The sequence below is a fragment of the Oryctolagus cuniculus genome, chromosome 11, assembly GCF_964237555.1.
Source record: "Oryctolagus cuniculus chromosome 11, mOryCun1.1, whole genome shotgun sequence".
Taxonomy (NCBI): Eukaryota; Metazoa; Chordata; class Mammalia; order Lagomorpha; family Leporidae; genus Oryctolagus; species Oryctolagus cuniculus.
In genome coordinates this window covers 82,629,596-82,653,738 of record NC_091442.1, presented here as the reverse complement: position 1 = coordinate 82,653,738, position 24,143 = coordinate 82,629,596, and the positions used below count along the sequence as shown (strand labels likewise).

Below are 24,143 nucleotides of genomic sequence, written 5' to 3'. Positions count from 1 at the left end.
CTCAGTAAGAATCCATTTTTGAACTTGTGTATTGGATCGGGTGTTGTGGCTCAGTGAGTTAAGCTGCCACTTGGAACACTTACTATTAGAGTGCCTGGTTCACATCCTGGCTAATTCACTTCTGATCCCGCTTCCTTCATTTGCACATCTTGGGAGGCAGCAAAGGATGGTTCCAGAGTTTGAGTCCCTTCTGCTCACATTGGAGACCCACTTGAAGTTTTTGGCTCTTGGCTTTGGTTTGGCCCAGCCTGGCTACTGTGGATATTTGAGAAGTGAACCATTAGATGGAAGGGTCTCCCTCTCCCACTCTGCCTTTCAAATAAATAAATGTTTTTTAAAAATGTTATAGTCTATCCCAATTTGCTTTTCCAGTATATGTGTTGTTATTTTTTTAAAGATTTATTTTATTTATCCTAAAGTCAGAGCCACAGAAAGGTAGAGACCAAAGGGGTTGTGGGGAGAGACCCTCCATCTGTCATTTCACTCCCCAGATGACCACAATGGCCAGGGCTAAGCCAGGCCAAAGCCAGGAGCCAGGACCTTCATCCAAGTCTCCCATGTGGACACAGAAGCCCAAACACTTGGGCTATCCTGCACTGCTTTTCCCAGGTGATAGAGAGCTAGGTCAGAAGTAGAACAGCCATACCTAACCTAGTACTCCACAATACCTGTGTTATTTTAAATTAGTATTGTCTCTTCCCAACTTATAGACAAATGGTAGGATGTACACTCATATTTCCCACTTTGCTTTTTCTCTTAGTCTATTCTGGAGATCATCATGTAGTAGAATATAAAGATAATCCTCCTTATTCTTCTTAGGTGTAGCACTACATTCTGTAATGTATCATAATTCAACCTGTTCTTCTTAGTTGACTAACACATTTTTTTTAATTGAATGTGTTGTGTTTTGGTCTTGGAGTTGTCTTTTTTCCATTCTTCAAAATTGTGGGAGTTGTAAAATATTTTATAGTTGAATAAAAATATAAATGATTTGTTTAACATTTGTTATTGATGTAATTATTCTTACATATTTTGTGTATTTTAGTTTTGTCATTTTTTTTTTTAGTCATCCGTTACAAATGTTTAAGGAATGGCTTTTAATCTTGAATAGCTTTTGTGGTGTCATAAAATTTTCCAATGTACGAGGCAAATTAGTCCTGTAATTAGGCTAGCATTTTATGGTTTCCTAGAACATAGACTATTGATTAATTTATTCAAATAATATTTTTCTTCTTCTTTGGATAATTTTAAAGACTGCTGTTAAAGATATCATATCATACTTTGTTATAAAATGTTAAAAAATTGCATTCAGTTACATTTTCATAGTCTTATTTTCAGTGTATGAAAAACTTATTAGCTTTGTCATTTATCTAATATCCAACTATCTTTCATCACCTCTTTCATTTCTCTGCTCCTGGACCCTGTTATTTTTCACAGGAATTTTACAGTTGCCTCCTTCTAAGCCTAACTGTCTAATTTCCCCTCACCTGTTTTCCTCACAACAGCTAGAACGGTCCTTTTAAAATATTTTGTCAGATAACATCACATTTTTATTAAAGATCCCTCCAATGGATTTATGCTGTGTATGGGTAAATGCCATAGTTCTAAGTGGTTTCTAAGGCTATGATTTGCCCTGTGTCATCTCTTTGACTCCCTGACTCCATCTTCCACTCTTTCTCAGGCTTTCTCCTTTTAACAAATGAGCCATCTTGTTCCATGGTCCCTGCACCTGCTGATTCCTCTGTCTGGAGTTAAATAATTCCACATATTTTTATTGCTTTCAAAATAGAAAATTGAAATTTCAGAAATTCCTAACAAATTTAAAGAAAACAAACGTCACTACCACTCCCATGAAAAACTGTACCAGGCACTGCACAACTCTATTTAAATCTTAATTCTGTCAAATACCTTTGGAGAAATTCTTCAGAGAAACTTATCTGAATGTGTGATTATTTGTCCTTATTTTATAAGATTATTATGAAAATTAAATAAGATAAAGTGAACAAGACACTTGACAAAATATGTGCCACATGTTTATACTCAATATATGTCGGCTGAATTAGTTACCATTCAAAATACAATTTTAGGTCACCATTAGTGAAAAATAGGTCAACACTTGGATTCCCTGGTTTATTACCAAAGGAGAAACTATCTTAACTTTTGTTTTTAAAGTAAACCTATTTAGATGAGAGGATCAAAGAAGAATGAAGTTGTCATTTGTCTTATTTACATTGATATGTGTTTTTTTTTGAGTTGTAAGAAAGTTGGCAAATGCATGAATTTGGGGTTTATTTACATATTATGAAAGATGGTATTTTCTTATTGTTTAGAAGGCTCAGAAGACTAAATATAAGATCTTAATGAAACTTAAAATTTTATTTGAAATACTTACGTCTTACTGTAGTAACAGATGTATTTGCCTACAGCTATAAAGATAATATTCTAATATATATCTTTATTCAGTTTTTAAAGGAAACTTGGGAATGTTCACTATAATTTTACAATCAGAATTGGATCCTCATTGTTGAAACTAAAATTTTTATTCTTCCCATCTATCACAACTGTCTCATACAGTAGTATTAAGATACTGTGTAAGGTATAAAATTTATTATAACAGGGTTCTTCATCTTGAAGCTTACAGATACATGTGAAGTCAGTCTACTCTAATACTTGAATAAATTGAATAATAATAAATACTTGAATAAATAAAGAATAAATGGACCAGCAGATATTTAAGGAGCATTGGGAAAGAAGTGACTGATATTGTTTAGGCCAGTTACAGAAAGATTCTAGAACAGGTAACATTAACTCTTGTGTTAAATAATGAGTAGAGCTTTTGCCTCTAGAAGGTAAGAGTTGCCTCAGAAAAGTCATGTTATTCATGAATAAGAAATTCAAGGAGCATCAAGGAGTCCATGGGAAACTGGAATTAAAAGATAAAAGTAGGAAATATAAATTTTATTTCTGAATATAGGTTCCATCAAGGTCAAGACACTTTTGTAAGTGATGATATCATCTATTTAATACTTCCCAAAATTAGTGAGCATCCTAGGAATTTGACTTGTCAACATAGTCTTTTTTACCTTTTAACTGAAGAAAATAGATATCCCTTAAAGTTTTTCTTTTTTTTTTTTTTTTAAGATTTATTTATTTGAAAGGCAAAGTTACAGAGAGAGAGAATGGGGGGAGGGGGAAAGAGAGAAGGAAAGACATAGACAGATCTATCTGCTGGTTATCTCCCCAAGTGCCTACAATGGATGGGTTTGGGCCAGACAGAAGACAGGAACCTGAAATTCCATCCATATCTCCCATGTGGGTTTAGGGCCCCAAGCACTTGAGCCATCCTCTGCTGCTTTTCCAAGCTCATTAACAGTGCCCATATGGGATGCTAGTGTCAGTTTAAAACTCTATGCCACAATGCCTTTGCTTTGATTGGACTGCTTCTACCTCTCTGAAGCTATTGCTTTGACTGTGCTTTGTTTTTGGGATCGTACTGGGTAAGCCATGTTTCATCTCCTGATAAAGTTCTTGAGAAAAAAATGCTTCAAGATCTTGATCCCACTTGTTTAAAATTTCTGTTGAAAGCTCTATTCTTGTCTGTGGTTGACCTGAGTAGTTTATTACCCATTAAACAAATGTTGCTCCACTTTTATTTTTTAGTCTGAATTGTATAAGCTGGGCCAAGTGGGATGTCTGTGACATTGATTATGATTTCTGCTGCTATTGACAGGTTCTCTTCAATTAAGATATGAACAAGATTTATTTTTTTTCTCACAAAATGATGTGGGTGGTCTGTTGCGGTAGGCTTAATCTTGAACATCATCTCATCTCTTCTCTTATCCACTTATTAACTGCTGATTTCTTTGATATATTATTCCCATAATGTCGCTCCCCCTCTTCGTGGAGGAACGACACAGGACCCTGCGCTGTTCTTTTGTCTGCTCGGCCCTCCCCGGGTTTGCTGCTGGTTCTTCCCGGGTTGGCTACCATCCCTTCCACCTCCGTGGAAGGGCGGTTCCCCCTAGCCACTTTCCCCACTTCCGCAGGGGAGCAGCACACCGCCGGCGGGCTCTCTCGGGGGCTGCACAGGTGTTCCTTCAGATGTTCCCCCGTGCATGTTGTCTCTCTCCTCCTTTATAGTCCTCTTCCACCAATCCCAACTCTGCTACCCACACGCCGAGTACGCTGCTCTCCTCCAATCAGGAGTAAGTCCTACAGTTTATTGGTTGAACTGGAGGCAGCTGTGTAGAAGCTGTTTCTCCCTTTTCAGCGCCATATTGTGGGAGAGCAGATGCATAGAATAAGTCTTAATTCCAGTAACTTAGTCTAGTCCGGGTTGCTCCCCACACCATAAACTTTCCGTAAAGCATCAGTAGTTTTACCATCCTTTACCTTAAGTTTCATCATAAATTTGGTGTTTGTTTCTGTTTCAACTTTACCAGAATTCATGTACTTAAAATAGGGACTCTTTGCGAAATGTTATCTCATCCTTGTGTGCCTCTTTCTAGATCCTGTTCATACATATTGTAGCAAGTGAATATGGTTTATTTTTATGCAAAAAAATTTGAAATCCATTCATAGTTTTATATTAATTTACATTTACCAATTCATTATTAAAACATACAGATATCCATATACCTGCACATAACAATTCATAAGCTAGTAATGCTAAACTCAGTTTTGTTTCCATCAGTTCAATTTCTTGCCTAACAAAACTTAGTTGTATGTGTTGTTGGCTTATTAATGCCTGCTGGAGTTGTTAGTGATCATATAGTTTTAGTGGATAGCTCCAAAACTGATGAAGTTTGTACAAAAAGGCAAATTGTTGCTATGGTAACAAAATTGAATATTTTGAAAAGACTCGAGTGAGAGGGGCCGGCGCTGTGGCTCATTTGGTTAATCCTCCGCCTGCGCGCCGGCATCCCATATGGATGCCCGGTTCTAGTCCTGGTTGCTCCTCTTCCAGTCCAGCTCTCTGCTGTGGCCCTGGAGGGCAATGGAGGATGGCCCAAATGCTTAGGCCCTGCACCCGCATGGGAGACCAGGAAGAAGCACCTGGCTCCTGGCTTCAGATCGGCATGGTGCCGGCCGTAGCAGCCATTTGGGGAGTGAACCAATGGAAGGAAGACCTTTCTCTCTGTCTCTCACTGTCTATAACTCTACCTATTAAAAAAAAAAAAAAAAAAAAAAGACTCGATTGAGGCCCCCAAAGTATAATTGCTGATTAATTGTAATGAGACAAGTTAAAAGCTGAAAGAAAAAATAAGAGTTTGTACTGAGGTTTGCTTAATTGGTGAATTCAAGTTTTGCTTTACTTTAAAGACATTTTGAAGTCTTAGTTAAAGTATTTAGGGTATGGTTTATCAAGAAAGGCAGTTTGGATTTAAAGTCAATGGAGACATTACCCAAAGACATTATCCCTTCACTAAAGGATGGGTAAATGAATATACATGTATATCCTTTATACTGAAATAAGTGAATTATGTTTTCATATTTTGATATTTGTTAGTTAACCCAGAAAATCCTGATACTATCGGAATTGAATAAAGAGCTTTTTTGGAACATGGTATTTTGGGGTTAGGTCATGAGTAGAGTTTGGAGAGAGTAGCAGATATCTAGGAAACTGAGCTGGGACAGCAGCATTCACGGATTTATATGTCATATTTAATTGTCCTTCAGTGATGATGCATTTTCAGTGTAGTGTGACGACCTTCAGTCCTGTTTTCTAGGAGGACTGTTCTTGATAGAGTAAGAATATTAGACAAGAGAACTAGGGCAGTGATAATAAGATTAGAAGTAGAGCAGATCTGTGATGAAAGAAGTTGAAGAGGACACCAAACAACTGAACAGCTCTACATGTTCATGTGTTAGAAGAATCAATGTTGTTAAAGCCATCTACACCACCCAGATCAATATACATATTCACTGCAGTCTATCAAAAACACCAATGGCATTCTTGAAGAAACTAGAAAAAAACAATCCCAAAATTTGTGTAGAATGAAAAAAATCCAAAATAACCATAGAAGAAAAGATCAAAGCAGGAAGCATTATACTACCTGACTACAAAATATACTGCAAAGCTCTAATAACCAAAACATCATGATATTGACATAAAAGGATATATAGACTAATGGAACAGAATGGAGAGCCCATAATTAAAGTCATACATGTACAATCTATTGGTTTCTTTTTTCTTTTTTTTTAAGATTTATTTTTTTATTCATCTGAAAGGCAGAATTACAGAGAGATAGAATCTTCCATCTGCTGGTTCACTCCCCAAATGGCCACAACAGCCGGAGCTGGACTAATCCAAAGCCAGGAGCTTCTTCAGGGTCTCCCATGTGAATACAGGTGCCCAAAGACTTGGGCCATCTTCTGCTGCATTCCCAGTTGCATCATCAGGGAGCTGGATTTGAAGTGGAGCAGTTAGGTCTTGAACTGGCCCCCATATGGCCCAACGTACTGGTTTTCAACAAAAGTGCTAAAAGTACACATTAATAAAAGATAGTCTCTTCAGTAATTGGTGCTGGAAAATTGGATATCCACAGCAGTGAATGAAACTAGACCACCACCATCCCCGTCTCTAGCTATATATAAATACTAACTGAAGAGGGATTAAAGACCTGAAGCTATGAGGAAAACAGGGTAACTGTTTCTTGATGTTGGAATGAGCAAGAATTGTTCAGATAAGACCCTAAAAGCACAAGAAACAAAAGCAAAACCACACATATGCTGTTACATCAAAATAAAAAGTTTGTGCATAGCAAAGGAAGCGTTCAACAGAGATAACCTGCAGAATTGCAAACTGTACATTTAATATGGAGTTAATAAGTGAGATGTATAAGGAACTGTGGCAACTCAATAGCAAAATAAAAGATTTAAAAATGGGAAGAAGTTCTAGATAGATATTTATCAGAGGAAGGCAAACAAATGTCCAATAACTATATAGAAAGAAAATGTTCAGCTTCATTAGTGATGAGACAAATGCAAATCAAAACCACAATGAGCTATAACCTCATGCCAGTTAGAATAGTTCTTATCAAAAAGACAAAAGATAAAATGTGATGGTGAGGCTGCAGGGAAAACTCTGTCCTGCATACATTGTTAGTGGGACTGGAAATTAGTACAGGCATTATAGAAAACAGTATGGGGATGTCTCAAAAAATTAAAGATAGAACTACCACATGATTCAGCAGTCCTCACTACAGAAAAGATATGCAAAGGAAATGAAATTGATCTGTTTGTTGTAGCACTATTGATGATAGCCAAGATACAGAATCAACAGAAGTGTCCATTAACTGATGAATGGATAAGCAAAATGTGGTACATGTAAGCACTGGAATAGTATTCAATCATAAAAAGAATAAATTCTGTCGTTTTCTACAACAAGGATAGAACTGTAGGTTGTTAGGTGAAATAAACTAGGTATAAAACGACAAGTAATTCATGATTTCCTTTATGGAATCTAAAAAAAATTGATCTCATACAAATTGAGAGCAGATTAATGGTTACTAGAAATTGAGGAGAGTAGCAGCATGGGAGGGATGGGCAAAGGATCACCACTATATAATAAGCTATAGTTAATGTAGGAGAAATAAATTCTGGTGTTCCGTTGCACAATAGTTGACTATAAAATTTTCTCCCAAATTCAGTTAACATAGTTAGAATCCTGCCTGTTTATGTGATATACTATATCCAAGTGGCAGCCAATAGCTTTTTTAAAAAATTATTTATTTATTTATTTATTTATTTATTTATTTGAAAGTCAGGAGTTACTTAGAGAGAGGAGAGGCAGAAAGACAGAGGTCTTTCATTCACTGGTTCACTCCCCAGATGGCCGCAACGGCCAGAGCTGGGGCTATCTGAAGCCAGGAGCCAGGCGTTTTCTCCAGGTCTCCCACTTTGGTGCAGGGGCCCAAGCACCTGGACCATTTTCTACTGCTTTCCCAGGCCATAGCAGAGAGCTGGGTGGGAAGTGGAGCAATCAGGACTCCAACCAGAGCCCATATGTGTCGCTGGCATTGCAGGTGGCGGCCTACTTACTACGCCACAGCACCTGCCCCAACCAATAGCTTTGTTAACAAAGCTTTTTACACCTTTTGTTAGATTTTTCCATTAGCACACAAATAGTTTTTTAATCATTCATTTAAATCATGTCTTAATTTTGAGGCTTGTTAATTGTATCCAAAATTATTCAAATCAGAGTTGCTAGATTATTGTCTGTATTAAACCCATCCATGTGAGAAACAACCCAGTCTTCTTTTTCTTTTGCAGCTCCTATGAAAAATCTTTTGGTGTTTTTCTTTCCAATAAATCTTAAGTATAACATATTTTTCCTAATTAGCTGTCTCATGTCTTGCTGCTACTACCATAGGTTTTGTTGTTCTGAAGGAAATCTAACTGTGCATATTCGTTATCTTCAGTTCACCACAAACTAAACCCAGCGTTTTAGTAGCCTGACGTTTGACTTGCATTTTCGTAAATATAGTGACTTTGCATGATGTGATAAAAGGTTTTATATTAATTTTATTTTTAAGTCCTTTGAACTTCACAAAGCTTTGTAGGTTATTTTTATAAATTGGCTTTAAGTTAATGAGTGTTAAATAGGTGTTAAGAGGCAGAGATGGGAGTCTGGCACTGTGGCACAGCGGGTTAACGCCCTATCCTGAAGCGCCGGCATCCCATATGGGCGCCAGTTTGAGTCCCGGCTGCCCCACTTCCAGTCCAGCTCTCTGCCTTGCACCCATGTAGGAGACCTGGGAGAAGCTCCTGGTTTCTGGCTTAGGATCGACGCAGCTCCGGCTGTTGCAGCCAATTGGGGAGTGAACCATTGGATGAAAGACCTCTCTCTCTCTTTCTGCCTCTCCTCTCTCTGTGTAACTCTGACTTTCAAATAAATAAATAAAAATCTTAAAAGCAAAAAAAGTCGGGCCGGCGCCGCGGCTCACTAGGCTAATCCTCCGCCTTGCGGCGCCGGCACACCGGGTTCTAGTCCCGGTCAGGGCACCGGATTCTGTCCCGGTTGCCCCTCTTCCAGGCCAGCTCTCTGCTGTGGCCAGGGAGTGCAGTGGAGGATGGCCCAGGTGCTTGGGCCCTGCACCCCATGGGAGACCAGGAAAAGCACCTGGCTCCTGGCTCCTGCCATCGGATCGGCGCGGTGCGCCGGCCGCAGCGCGCTGACCGCGGCGGCCACTGGAGGGTGAACCAACTGCAAAGGAAGACCTTTCTCTCTGTCTCTGTCTCTCACTGTCCACTCTGCCTGTCAAAAAAATAAAAATAAAAATAAATTAAAAAAAAAAAAAAGTCAGCTGAAAATTTAAAAAAAAAGAGGCAGAGGTGGGAGCTGAACCCAAAGACTGCAAAACATAACTGTGTGTGCTTTTCTTCACCCAACTAACATTTGAATGACTTTTGGAGATTATTCATGGTATATGAAAATTAATGCCATGAAATTTTGTCTTTTCCCAGTTTGTTTGTTTTTTTGTTTTGTTTTTTTTTTTTTTTTTATTTGCAAATGATAGTTCTGTAGTACATAAGAGTTCTGTGAATTGTATACATGTGTGGATACCTGCATACCTAAACTTCTGGCTCTGGGATTGCTCCAGGCCTAGCTTCTTGCCAGCAGTTTTGGAACTTTACTTCTACTAGTTATCTTAACATCCTTCCTGTTTATATAAATTTTGAATTGTCTGCATTTGCTCTTGGTATTTCCTTGAAACTGTACTTCCCATATAACTCCCTGTGCTTCAAGCAATGCAGCTACTCTGAGGTATTCCTTTTATTCTGTTTTGTATCTTTTGAATGATTCTTTTTTACTATTTTTTAAAAGATTTATTTATTTGAAAGGCACAGTTACACAGTGAGAAGAGACAGAGACAGAGATCTTCCATCCTTTGGTTCACTCCCCAGATGCCCAAAACAATCAGGGCTGGGCCTGGCTGAAGGAGCTAGGAATTTCATGTAAGTTATCCACGTAGGTACAGGGGTCCAAGTACTTGGGCCATCTTTCGCTGCCTTCCCAGGCTCATCAGCAGGGAGCAAGATCAGAAGTGCAGCATCCCAACCTGAACTGCCATGCACATGGGATGGCAGCCTCTCAGGCAGTGGCTAAACTTGCTCTGCTGTAACATGGCAGTCCCCTGCCGCCGCCTCCCCTCCCCCCCACGTTTTTTTTGTTGTTGTAATTACTTGAGAGACAGTTACCATCTGCTGGTTCACTTCCCAGATGATCATAATGGCTTGTTCTGGGCCAGGACCAAAGCTAGGAGCCAGGAATGCTATCCAGATGTTGAACCAAAGCAGCAACCCAATTACTTGAGACATCACTGCCACCTTGCAGGGCCTCCATTAATAGGAAGCTGACATTAGGTGCCATAAACCAAACCCAGGCACTCCAATGTGGGGGAGTCTTAGCTGCTAGGCTAATACAGAAATCATTCTGTAAATCATTAGAATGTAAATTATAATGTAAGTCATTAGAAGCAGAACAGAAATAGTCTCATGTAACTAGCTCTAATTGTTGGAGATTTTGCCTAACAGAATAATTATATACTCCCTTGGAGCATAGCAGTTTCCTATTGCACTTATATCTTTGTAACTCCTGTTTGTAGAAATCCCACGAAGATCATAAAAATGTTCTTAAAATACAACATTCTTAAGTGTAAAAATAACAGACTATAAAATGAGGTGGTAACCACTTTTGCAGTCTGATATACTTACATAAAATAATTGCAGAAAAATTAGATCACAAAATATAGTCCTCTGTTCCCAATACTTTTAGAGATAACCATTGGTTATCTTAGAGGTAACTTAGAGTGTTTATTCTTTGATTCTTCTCTTTCTTTGGTGTTGGCAGGTGTGAGTGGGTGTGAATATGTGTGTTGGGGGGGAGAGTAATGTAAAGATAAATCACCTTCAGATATTGAGGAAAATAAACTCTGTTTCCATCTAGCTTCCTGTCACAGGGATGTGAGCATACTGTCCCTCTTTTATTGTTGTTGTTAGTACCTACATATTGAGCAGAGAATCCTTTTCTGACCTCACTAAATCAGTTTTCCCTATTATAGGTTGAGCATCCTTATTCTGAATATGAAATCCAAAATACTGTAAAATCTGAAACTTTCTGAGCCTGTATCACGATGCCACAATGGAAAATTCTGTACTTGACCTCATGTGATGAGTCATACTCAAAGCACAGGCACACTAGAAATGTTGTATACAGTTACCTTCAGGCAATTTATATAAGGTATATATGAAACAAATTAATTTCTTATTTAGATTTGCATCTCATCCCCAGTATACCTCATTATGTGTTTGCAAGTGTTCTAAAATATGAAATCCAAACGCTTAGGGTTTCAAGCATTTTCAAGCATTTTCAATGAAGGATACTCAACTACATAATTCTCTGTCAGGACTTACATGGCTTTAGTTTAGTTTTGACATATAATTAATTTTTTATTAAACTATAAGTTCTTTTAGGGGAGATTCTCTTTTTTTTGTGTTTGTGTGCTTACAGTTATAGTCTTGGCATGTAACATAGTACTAGGTATATACCAGATATTCCATATTTGTTTGCTGTGTTAATGAGCACATTAGAAATACAGGGAAAGGATGAAAACAGTTCACAAAAGGAGAAATACAAAAGATAGTAACTATTTTCTAATATTTTCAGCACTATATGTAATTGGGAAATACAAATTAAAGCAAAGCAATGAAAAGATATTTTATCTCCAATCATGCTTGGAAACTTTGCATGTCCATTAAGAGGAGAGTATTAAATGAAAGTATGGGGACCCGTGCTGTGGCATAGTAGTCTAAACCTGTGGCATTGGCATCCCATATGGGCACTGGGTCATGTCCCGGTTGCCCCTTTTCTGATCTAGCTCTCTGTTTATGCCCTAGTAAGGCACTGGAAAATGATGCAAGGGCTTTGGCCCTTGTACTCATGTGGGACACCCAGAAGAAGCTCCTGGCTCCTAATTTCAAATCAGCCCAGCTCTGGCCCTTTTGGCCATCTAGGGAGTCAACCAGTGGATGGAAGATCTTTCTGTCTCTGCCTCTTTCTATTGTAACTCTGCCTCTCAAATAAATAAATAAATCTTAAAAAAAAGAGAGAGAAAGTATGATCCAGCCATCTGATGAGATATTTTTGAGCTGTTAGGAGTTGCATACCAGTCTATCAGAGTAATCTCATTAATTTTTGTTTTACAAAGAGAATCCCAGATGTGACAATGTATCTATGTTTATATATACACGCATGAATTCATAATAAAGGTACCGGAAAGATTTTTGCCATCCTCTTGATGGTCCATCCTCTTGATGGTGGTTATCTCTAGGGAGGGAAGGAGAGGCAAAAAGTTCTTTTTACTTCTCTTTCTGTGGACTGGTAGTACATATATTTTCATACTTTGTCTTATTTTCATGTAATCTGCAGAAAATGTGAGTGTTTTAGGGGTGGATGTTTGGCACCATGCTTAAGATGTTGCTGGGGGGGGGAGGGTGCTGTGGTGCAGCGGGTTAATGCTCTGGCCTGAAGCACCAGCATCCCATATGGGCACCGGTTCTAGTCCCGGCTGCTCCTCTTCCGATCCAGCTCTCTGCTATGGCCTGGGACAGCAGTAGAAGATGGCCCAAGTCCTTGGGCCCCTGCTCCTGCGTGGAAGACCTTCAGATCGGCACAGCTCCGGCTGTTGCGGCCATCTGGGGAGTGAACCAGCAGACAGACGACCTTTCTCTCTGTCTCTACCTCTCTCCATAACTCTATTTCAAATAAATAAAATAAATCTTAAAAAAAAAAAAAAAAAGATGTTGCTTGGACACCCTCATTCCATGCTGAGGCGTCTAGTTCAAGTCATGCCTCTGCTTCTGGCTCAGCTTTCTGCTTAATGCACATGCTGGGAAGCAGCAGGTGATCCCAGTATGTAAGTCCCTACCACTCTTGCAGGAAACACAGGCTGAGTTCCGTGGTCCTGTCTTCAGTTGGCCTTGCTCCAGCTGTTGCAGGCATTTGGGGAGTGGCTCACTGGCTGGAGCATCTCTCCGTGTCTGTCTTCCACTCTCTCTCCCTCTCTTTCTACCTTTCAAGTATAAAGTGCCGATAAATAAATAAGACTATGAATGAGTTAAATTAATTACAAATGTAAGGAAGACACATTCCTTATATATGGACAAGTAAAGTCAGACATAACCAATATAGCATGTGTTAACCTAGGACTGTAAATAGTTTCATATTTCTAGAATCTAAAGTGTGATACAGGAAGGAAGAAAAAGATTGGAAGAGAAAGCAAGGCCAAATCCTTGAGGGCTATATGTGTTTTCTCCTAACATGATAGAGCCATTCAGAGATTTTTTTAAGTTGAGAATTGAAATGAGTAATGTTAAGTAGGTGACCCTGGGAGAATCTCAGTTGATACAGTGAAAGCATTCAATAAACTTTTGCATTTGGATCCCTTCAGCAGGTTTGGTGAAGCCTATGGATAATTCCTTAGAGTTGTGTTTTAGATGCATAAAATCAAATGTAAATTAAAATAGAAGTCAATTATATTGGAATTTATTTACTAAAATGTTAGAAAAATACATTTATGGTATCTTCTTAAGTCACATAATAAACAAAATGAACTATTGTAGTAGGTCTAATAACTACTCCAACTTTAAAATGATGATTATTATTAACAGTATTTAAATTTCTGCATCAATTGAACTTTCTGTAAACTTTCTGAATTTTATGGACCCAGTTAAGGATTTTTGCTTATAGGATGAAACTAGGATTATAAAGATCAGTGAAGAAATTATTACATGCGGGGATAATGAAAGGTCTCAGTGGGGGCGATATGAAATGATCTTATGAGATTTTCTAGAAAGTATTTTTAAAAAGTTATTGATTTATTTTGAAAATCAGACTTAAAGGGAAAGAGGGAAAGAGAGAGATCAATCTTCCATCTGCTAGTTCACTCCCGAAATGACCACAACAATCAGTCTGGGCCAGGCTGAAGCCAAGAGGCAGTAGCATTACCAGAGCCTCTCACATGGGTGGCAGAGACACAAGCACTTGGGCCACCTTTCACTGCTTTTCGCAGGCCATAACAGGGACCTGCATTGAAAACAGAACAGCTGGGACTTGATCCAACATGGGATGCTGGTGCTGCAAAGTGGCAGCTTAACCCATTGCATGTGGCTCCACTAAATGTTAAAAATTAACATTTCTGTATCTGTAAAGCAGTGTGTATACATTATGGAAAGATGAAGAAATGTAAATTTAGTAAAGAAAGAATATGATAGGTTTTAATAAATAATAAATATGCATTCTCTGGTTTCCTTTTTTTTTTTTTTTTTTTTTTTTTTGAATGTATTTATTACACACAGAGAGGGAGAGACAGAGATAGAGGTCTTCCACCCGCTGGTTCACTCCCCAAACAGCCACAATGACCAGAGCTGGGCTAATCTGAAGCCAAGAACCAGGAGCTTCTTCCAGGTCTCCCACATGGGTGCAGGGCCACAGGCAGAGGCTTAGCCTACTGTGCCACAGCACCAGCTCCACATTCTCTGGTTTCTATTGCCACTGTTAAATTGGAACTTTCCTCATTGGTTACTTGTTTAGTATATTTCAGTGATGCTACTACCATTGCTTAACTGTCTTCCCTTTGACTTTGCAGATTTTTGATTGGTCAGGGAGCACATGTAGGAGCTGTCAACAGTGAAGGAGATACACCTTTAGATATTGCTGAGGAGGAGGCAATGGAAGAGTTACTTCAAAATGAAGTTAATCGGCAAGGTAATATAAAAGTTACCAAAATGGAGATGTTTAAAAATATTTTAGAAAGACTTTGATACTTGGCTTTTCCAGTAAGCATATCTGTTGACATTAAAGGCTGATCATAATTTGAATTAAAAATTTTATCAAATTGGCTTACTAAACATGTACAATGTGATTCTATTTGGAAAAATATGATTTTCAACTTTTTACCATTTTTAAAGGTGAAAGAAGTACTTTAAGTGTGTATATATAAAATTATTATGTGTGATTTCCTCTGTATTCCATTATGTTTTGACAGTGATCAAACAGGCATTTTCAGAACTGAGTTTTAGTAAGATTAAATGATACAGGAAAGGAAGGAATGGGATATTGATTTAGAGGGTTGACTCCTACTGAAGTGTGAGTCATCAGATAATAGGAGCTACTGATTGTAAGGAATAGAAACTAAGTCCCTTGGAAGAAAGTTTTATTCCTTGAGGTTAGGTAAATTCATAATGATTACTGATTTGTTAAAAAAAAAAAAGTCTTAAGTACCAACATGAGAAAATATTTTTTAAGATTTATTTATGTATTTTAAATGAATAGCGGGAGCCTAAGCATTTGAGCCATCTTCTGCTGCTTTCCAGGCACATTAGCAGTGAGCTGGATAGGAAGTGGAGCAAACAGGACTCGAACTGGTGCTCATGTGGGATGCTGGTGTCACAGGCTACAGTTTAACCTGCTGCACCACAGTGCTGGCACTCTGAGAAAATATTTAAATACCTAAAGTAGAATTAGAGCATTTTAAAAAAAACAAATCATTATATATGCTATTTATTTGCTTAATATTAGTTAGTACTTGTGAACTAAAAAAGGTAGGGAGTTGTACTGTCTTGCCCTTGGTTTCCTTGGATGTAAAGGAAGCTCTTAGCATTACTGTAAGCAGGGCCAATTTTAATTCTAATGATTCAGTCAATATTAATTTATATTCCAGCAAAAGAGTGCTGTGTATTAATAGCAACAACAATACAGAATAAGATAGTCTTTCTTCTTAAGGATTTCATAATCTGGCAGAAATGGCAAATTTAAGAGCTTCACAATATAGTGTGGTTAGGAACAGAATATTATGGGAGAACAGAAAAACCATGACTGACTGTTGGCAGTGATTGGAAAGGTTTCATGATGATGGCATTTGGAGGAAGTTTCCTTGGGTAAAAAAGAGAGGTGATGGGTAGAAAATGCGTGCCAAGCAGAGGTATCAACATGTACGAAGACAAGGAATTAGAGACTCAGCATTATGTGAAAAATTCATTAAGTCTGGAACAAAGATAGAAAGTCAGGGTTGGATTAGTACGAGGTGAGTCTTGAAAACATGAGCTAGTGCCAGATGGTGAAGGCTAGCAATTTTGTAAGCATTAAATAGATGCAGTGAAGAGGTTCCAGCAGGAAATCTGTTTGGGTTTGGTTTTCAGTAATAAATCTGATGACATTTTGGAGGATGAAATCGAGTGAGGCATACATAATGGCAAGCATTCCTTGAAGAAGTCTCTTAATTTAGTCCAGGTGAAAGATCAGAACTTAAACCTATGACATTTGAAATGGAGGAGAGCAAGGCTGTTCTGAGGAAATGTTGAGATAAAATTAGAACAGTTTGGTGAAGAATGGAATGTGGCAATGAAGGAATAAATAAGGCCACTCACTGAAGTTTCTAATTGAAGCAGCAAGAATGGTATGAGTTCTTTGGGAAAATACTGGGGCATGTTGAATTTATGATGTCTAAAAGATGTCTAAATAATGGTGTTTTGGACATACTGAAACCTAGAGAGATGTTAAAGCAGGAAGTGTGAATGCTGGAAAACAGCAAATAAGGGAGAATTGTTAGGACTAGCAGATGACCCTCTGAGTGGAGAATGAAAAACTAATAGTAATGATTGTAGTCATGTTATTAGCTACTAAATGCAGGCATTCAGCAAAGGCTTTGCATTTATTATGTGTTTCTATTATTAAAGCAATTCTGTGGGATTTATACCACTGTTACCCCCATATACCTGTAAGAAAATTAAAAAGCACTGACCTGCCAAAGTTTATACACATAGAAGTGTGCTTATAGTTATGTCCTGAGTATTGTGACACATATCTTTTTACAGAATTTGTTATTAATAATTGCACATACTTATGGGATAAAGTGTGACATTTCAGTATATGTGTACAATATGCAGTGATCAAAACAGGATAATCAACATTTCCTATTTGACATTATTTTATGATTAGCATCTTGAGGCTTCTTTCTCCAGCTTGTTCATATATAGAGAGAAAGAATGTGTGTGTGTTTGTGTGTGTGTGTATGTACTACGTTATTGTGAACTTCAGCTCACACTTTGTATCACTGTAACTTAGATTTTATTAAGAATGTGTCCTTGGGGCATACTTAATGCTGTTCATGTTACACATAAAATAGAATGTGTAAACTTATGTAGCATAGTGTAATTCCAAAGAAACAAAAGTATAGAGGCATCTCTAGTAGAGTTTAATAATTGTGAAAAGAGTACCCAAAACATATCTCAAGTAATAGTAAAATATCTCCAATTTCTTGGTATAAAAGTTTTTTTTTAATACCCTTAAGTTCCTTTTTTTAAAGATTGATTGATTGATTTGAAAGAATTAAAGAGAAAGAGAGATCTTCCATCTGCTGGTTCACTCTCCAGATGGCCTCAACCACCAGGACTGTGCCAGGGCCAAGCCAGGAGCCTAGAAATTCATTGGAGTGGGACTTGAGCCATCATACACTACCTTCTAGCAGGGAGCTAGGTCAGAAGTGGGGCAACCAAGCACACAAACTAGCAACCATGTGGATGCCAGCATCGCAGGCAGCAGCTTAGCCTGCTACACCGCAATGCAGGCCCCAATTTTTGGTTTGGCTTATTATTCTAGTATATTTGACTATTAAGTAGTTGTGCATAAGTAATTTGTCTTTGAAAGTAATAATATTGAATAGTAGCTAGAAGCTTTTCTGTTTATTTTTTAATACGATTTTCTTTATTTACCTAGGGATACAAATCAGTTTTTTAAATTGTTAGCTGACCAAATTCTTTCTTTTTGTTGGAAAAAAAAACTTTATTTTTTAAAGCAGTTTAGGTTCACAGCAAAACTGAGTGGTAATCAGTGAACCTAATTAACAAATCACCATTGCCCATAGTCCATAGTTTACATCTTTTGCTTTTTCATTTTCTATTTTTTTTAAGGTTTTCATTTCATGAATACAAATTTCATGTGTACAGGCCAGCACCGCGGCTCACTAGGTTAATCCTCCACCTAGGGCGCTGGCACCCTGGGTTCTAGTCCCGGTTGGGGTGCTGGATTCTGTCCCGGTTGCTCCTCTTCCAGTCCAGCTCTCTGCTGTGGCCCGGGAAGGCAGTGGAGGATGGCCCAAGTGCTTGGGCCCTGCACCCACATGGGAGACCAGGAGGAAGCACCTGGCTCTCGGCTTCAGATCGGCGCAGCGCGCCAGCCGCAGCAGCCATTTGGAGGGTGGCCCAACGGAAAAAGGAAGACCTTTCTCTCTGTCTCTCTCTCTATCTCACTGTCTAACTCTGCCTGTCAAAAAAATTTCATATGTACAGCTTTTAGGAATATAGTGTTTCTTCCCCCCATTTCTGCTCTCCTACCCCTACTCCCATCCCACCTCCTACTCCCTCTCCCATTCCATTTTTCATTAAGATTTGTTTTTAATTCACTTTATATACAGAAGACCAACTCTATGCTAAGTAGAGATTGTCTGTTTGTACTCACACAGACACACAAAGTATAAAGTACTGTTTGAAGACAGGTTTTACCGTTAATTCTCATATACATAATTCTCATAGTATACCTCATTAAGGACGGAGGTCCAACATGGCGAGTAAGTACACAGTGACTCCTATTGTTGATTTATCAATTAATGCTCTTATTTTTGACGTCAGTGACCACCCAAGGCTCTTGACATGAGCTGCCAGGGCTATGGAAGCCTTTTGAGTCCACAAACTGTCGGTATTTAGACAGGGCCATAATCAAAGTGGAAGTTCTCTCATCCCTTCAGAGAAAAGTACATCCTTCTTTGATGGCCCCTTCTTTTCCACTGGGGTCTCACTCACAGAGATCCTTTATATAAGTTATTTTTTGCCACAGTGTCTTGGCTTTCCATGCCTGAACTGCTCTCATGGGCTTTTCAGCCAGATCCGAATGCCTTAAGGGCTGATTCTGAGGTCAGAGAAGCTGACCAAATTCTAATTCAGTTTTTTCTTACCTAAGATATCTAGCTATTTCAGTCTAGTATTCATTGCTTTTAGAAATTAGACTAATCACTTTATAGCATAGTCAGTTTAGTTTTGTAATCTATGATTTTCATCATTTAAAAACCTTACAGTTACAGAAGATGAGTTAAGGAATAGTTAAAGGCAATTTAAATTTTTCTTTCTTCTAGACTGTAGAGTAAGAAAAATTACCAAAATCATAGACATTTGGAACTGGTAATGATAGTTAATACCTTAGTGCTTACTCCTGATATAAACACTTTACATATGTGACAGTACTTCAGAAAGTTTGTAGAAAATGAAATTCAAAGATAGGTTTATTGGTGGGCACTGTGGCGTAGTGGGCAAGGCTGTTGTCTGCAGTGCCTGCATCCCATGTGGGCACTGGTTCGAGATCCAGTTGCTCCACTTCCAATTCAGCTCTCTGCTATGGCCTGGGACAACAGTAGAAGATGGCCAAAGTCCTTGGGGCCCACATGGTACCCACATGGGAGACCCAGAAGAAGCTCCTGGCTCCTGGCTTCAGGTCAGCCCACTCCAGCCATTGTAACTAATTGGGGAGTTAACCAGCAGATAGAAGACCTCTTTCTCTGCCTCTCCTTCTCTCACTGTGTAACTCTGACTTTGAAATAAATAAATAATTTTTTTTTAAAAAAGTTTATTTTGGTACAAAATATTTTGAAATCTATGCATACATTTTTCATAATACACATTTTTCATTAACCTTTTGAAGACTGCTTGTATTCATAGATTTTGAAATTTCAAAACCTAGGGTAGTAGAAGCAGCTTATTTGTTAATTAGGAAAAATAGACTATACTTAAGATTTCTTGGAAAGAACCAAACAGATTTTCCATAAGAGCCCCAAATGAGTAAGTCAGAAAGTTGGGCTGCTTCTCATTCACATGGCTAGTTTTAATTGAGGTTCAAGTACTCAGAACTTTGACACCCACATGAGAAACCCAGATTAAATTCTGGTCTCCTGACTTTGGCTTATTCCAGCCCCAGCTGTTATGGGCATTTAGGGAGTGAACCAGCAGATGTGAGATATCTGGGTGATGGTTAAGAAAAGGTCTAGAGATGACATTATAAAAATGTCTTGAGACCAAGTCAATGAAATGCTTTGCTTGCTGTGCTAAATAACTTAAAGCTTTGTCTATTGGAAGGTGAACAGCCATTTACATTTTATGTTAAGAAGTACAGTGATCATATTTTGATTTTTCCTGTCTGATATGAGGGTGGGGAATGAATTGGAAGGGACTAAGAGTGAATGAGTTAAGTGGCAATAATAGTAGTCAAAGTGTGAGATATAAGATGTGAAGTAAGAGTGATAGGAATCGTCTAGAAGGCAGTCTAGGAGGTGGCAACTCAAAATCTGCTAAAATTGTTGAGGAATAAGAGTAAAGGATTGGGGTGGGGAGTGGGATTCAAGTGATTCCTCAGTTGTTGGGTAAGTGGTAAGAGCAAATATAGGAAATAAACATAGCCAACAAGCAGATTGGTTAGGGAAATTTGAGTTGAGATTTTAGCATTGAGTGAGATGCCCATGGCATGTTATTTTTTTTTAATTTCCCTGGACTTTTCTGCTCCCCATGCTCAGATAGCTGGCCTACTTGATATATCTAACTAGGTATGTATTAGGTAGGTATCTCAAAGCTTCACATTTCTGAAATTGAAGTTTTAATTTTTTTCATTCCTCAGTCTAAAAAATATAAATGATCCTTCTCTTTGTCTTCTTTTCTGTACTAATATCTACATACAAACTTAACAGTGAATTTGATTGGTGTGACTTGAAGAATCCAGAACCCAACCACTTTATCTTCTCTGCCACAACCCTAATTCAAGTTGCTGTCATTTCTTGACTGAATCATTGGGATAACCTCCTGACTGAATAATTGAGATACCTCAGTTTCAATTCAAGTGACCCTCTTAGATTGTCAGGTGGTATGACCCTGCTCATTGTCCTCACTACACTATAAATACCATGGCCTTCTTCTAAACAGCATTACCCTTTTTTCCTTTATCTTGCTTTATCTTTCCTTCACAGATACCTCATCTTTTGCCATATAATAATAATTTCACTGTTATTTTCATATTACCTAATAAAGTACCTAACACATTGGACAGGTCTTGTGGTGCCACAGATTAAGCCATCCACTGTGGTGCCGGCATCCCATGTAAGTGCTGGCTGCTCCACTCCTATCCTGCTCCCTGCTCATGTACTGGGGAAAGCAGCAGAAACTGGCCCAAGTACTTGGACCCTTGCTACCCAGATGGAGTTCCAGCTCTTGACTTTGGCCTAGCCTTCCCATACCTGGCGTGGCCATTTGTAGAGTAAACTAACAGATGGACGATCTCTCTCTTTGTCTCTCCATTTTTCTCTGTATCCCTGACTAACAAATAAATGAGTAAATCTTTTTTTTAAGTACCTGACACATAGTTGTCACTCAATACATTTTAAATGAATGAGTGAATGGATGGCTAAATTAAAACATTCTGACCAAATTTTTAGTTTGAGAGAGATGGTATTCAAAGAGATGAGAGTGAATGTGTGTGTATACTTTTTTTATTCATTATAATAATAATAATTTATTATTGACTTAGAAAACACTTATTGATCTGTTTACTTTGTATTAAGTATTCTGCCATACAGTGGAGTTGCAAGATAGTCATTGTCCTTACCTGAAATAAGAAGGTTTGTAAATGCATTTATTAAATAGCTAGCAATTGAAGCCATAAGAAAATGTGAGGTTGTTGGGGAAATTTCAGACCTTGGAAAATGTTCAGTTTTTAAAAAACAAAAGACAACCAGAAAAGTTAAAAAGAAAATAAAAATAATATTGTAGGCCAAAAACTAAATAATCGATAGAGAAAACTTATAAAATATCTATTCTCACATTTCTTTATTTAACTAGTATAAGAAGCCTATTTTTAAAAAATATTGTTTTACTTTAAATTTTAATTTAAACTTAAAATGTTTTGAATGTTTGTAGTTATCAACGTAGAACATTTTCTGTTGAGAAACAATAAAAGTTATTTTTATTTTTATCAGGAGTTGATATAGAAGCAGCTCGAAAGGAAGAAGAACGGATAATGCTTAGAGATGCGAGGCAGTGGTTAAACAGTGGTCATATAAATGATGTCCGGCATGCAAAATCGGGAGGTACAGCACTTCATGTTGCAGCTGCTAAAGGCTATACAGAAGTTTTAAAGTAAGCATTATTTTTTAAAAAGTCAATTTTCTACTTTGGTTCATTTACTGTATTTCATTGTCAATTTTCTTAAAATACCTGCAAATATTATTTTTAAACAGCTTATAAAAGAATTACTTAATATCTATTTTCAGGAAGAAAGAGAACACTAATTTTGTTTTCAAAGTTCATTCCTTCACTGTTAAACTTTGACCTTTTCTTCTTGTTACAGTTTTCCAATAAATTGAGTTCAAGTATCAATCAGTTATGTGTTTTGAGGTTCCCAGACTGACTAATTGCTTCTTGAGACTAGTAATACTGTTATTTAAACACATGATCAAAATCTTTGAACCTCATTCCTGTTGAATATTTATTTAGTTATAATTTATCTGAATGAGTTTTGTTTGTAGCACTGGAATGCCTGAAGTTGGAGTGTTGATAGCATAACATTAAATACGAAACCAAAGAGGCCGGCACTGTGGTGCAGAGGGTTAAAGCCGCAGCCTGCAGAGCAGGCATCCCATACGCGCGCTGGTTTGAGTCCTGACTGTTCCTCTTCTGATCCAGCTCTCTACTGTGGCCTGAGAAAGCAATAGAAGATGGCCCAACTCCTTGGACCCCTTCCCCCACGTAGGAGACCGGGAAAAAGCTCCTGGCTCCTGGCTTCAGATCAGCTTAGCTTTGGCCGTTGCGGTCGTTTGGGGAGTGAACCAGCGGAATGGAAGAGCACTCTCACTCTCACTCTCACTCTCACTCTCACTCTCACTCCCACTCCCTCTCTCACTCTCTCTCTCTCTCTCTCTCTCTCTCTCTCTGCCTGTTCTTCTCTCTGTGTGTAACTCGGACTTTCAAATAAAATAATTTTTAAAAAATATGAAATCGCAAGCAACTTTGATTCTTTGGGTATAAAGATGTTTATAGTGATCACTGAATTTCCTTGGAATAAAGCCACTTTATGTCATAATAATTTTTTTAACATATGCAATGCAGAAATACTGGCAACTATATTGTAATTTAATTTATTTTTATTTATATAAAGGCAGGGACAGGGTGAGAGTGAAGAGAGAGATCTTCCATCTGCTGGTTCATTCCCCAGATACTGTCAGTTGCTGGGACTCGGCCATGCTGAAGCCAGGAGCCTAGAACTCAATCCAGATCTTCCATGTGGGTATCAGGAACCCTCCCTACTGCTTGTCAGGATGTGAATTATTAGGAACCTGGAATTGGAATTGAAGCTGTGCTTCAAAACCAGGCACTCCCAAAAGGGATGTGGATGTCCCAAGCAGCATCCAAACTACTGTGCCAAATACTCAGGCTGGCAACTATATATTTTAAATGATTGAGTGCATGATTTGCATTATGTATGTGTGAAAGGAATTTAAAAGCAGCCTCAGCAAAATACACTGCACCCTTTATGTTGCTCCCAACCTATTTGGGTTTATAAAATCAATCTGTCTTCCTTATTCCCTCTTAATGTGCAAAAAGAGTGAAGATTTTTAAATGGGTCGCTTATTTTCAGGTTTCTGCATCTTTCCAATCTCTATTGAACTTCAATAACATGGGCCTTCTCCTTTGATAGTAGTATTACCTTTTAGTTAGTATCTTTGACCATGTTTTGTTTCCCTGTATTCCAAAATTTTTCAGTCTCCATTGGCTAGTCATGAAATGAACTTAGTGAGCTACCAGTAGCATTTAAAAAAAAAAAAAGTAAAATAGGTATCAAAAAGTTTTATTTATAATAAATTGTTTCTTAAGTGTCTTGTTTCTATAAATTTGTATGAATACTGAATTGTACTGTACAGTAAGTTTAAAGTGATATTTGTAATTAAATTATCTAGACTTAAAATCCATCATTAAGGCTTTATTTATTTGAAAGGCAGAGTGACAGACAGGGAGAGATCAAGAAAGAGACAGAGAAAGAGATCTGCCACCCA

The 24,143-nt window shown here is 38.0% G+C and overlaps 1 protein-coding gene across 7 annotated transcripts in view; it reads left to right on the top strand.

Moving 5' to 3' along the window:
* The window catches only part of PPP1R12A (protein phosphatase 1 regulatory subunit 12A), a 151,516-nt gene that overhangs the window by 63,816 nt on the left and 63,557 nt on the right, over nucleotides 1-24,143 (top strand). For 5 of the 7 annotated variants that reach the window (XM_002711361.5, XM_008256843.4, XM_002711360.5 and 2 more), the window contains exons 3-4: nucleotides 14,652-14,770; nucleotides 22,071-22,230. In XM_002711361.5, the coding sequence (XP_002711407.1) occupies nucleotides 14,652-14,770; nucleotides 22,071-22,230 (279 nt within the window). Of the gene's footprint in view, nucleotides 1-11,067; nucleotides 11,246-14,651; nucleotides 14,771-22,070; nucleotides 22,231-24,143 lie in introns of those variants that run through there. The other 2 variants (XM_070052660.1, XM_051846484.2) reach the window with 2 other exon arrangements.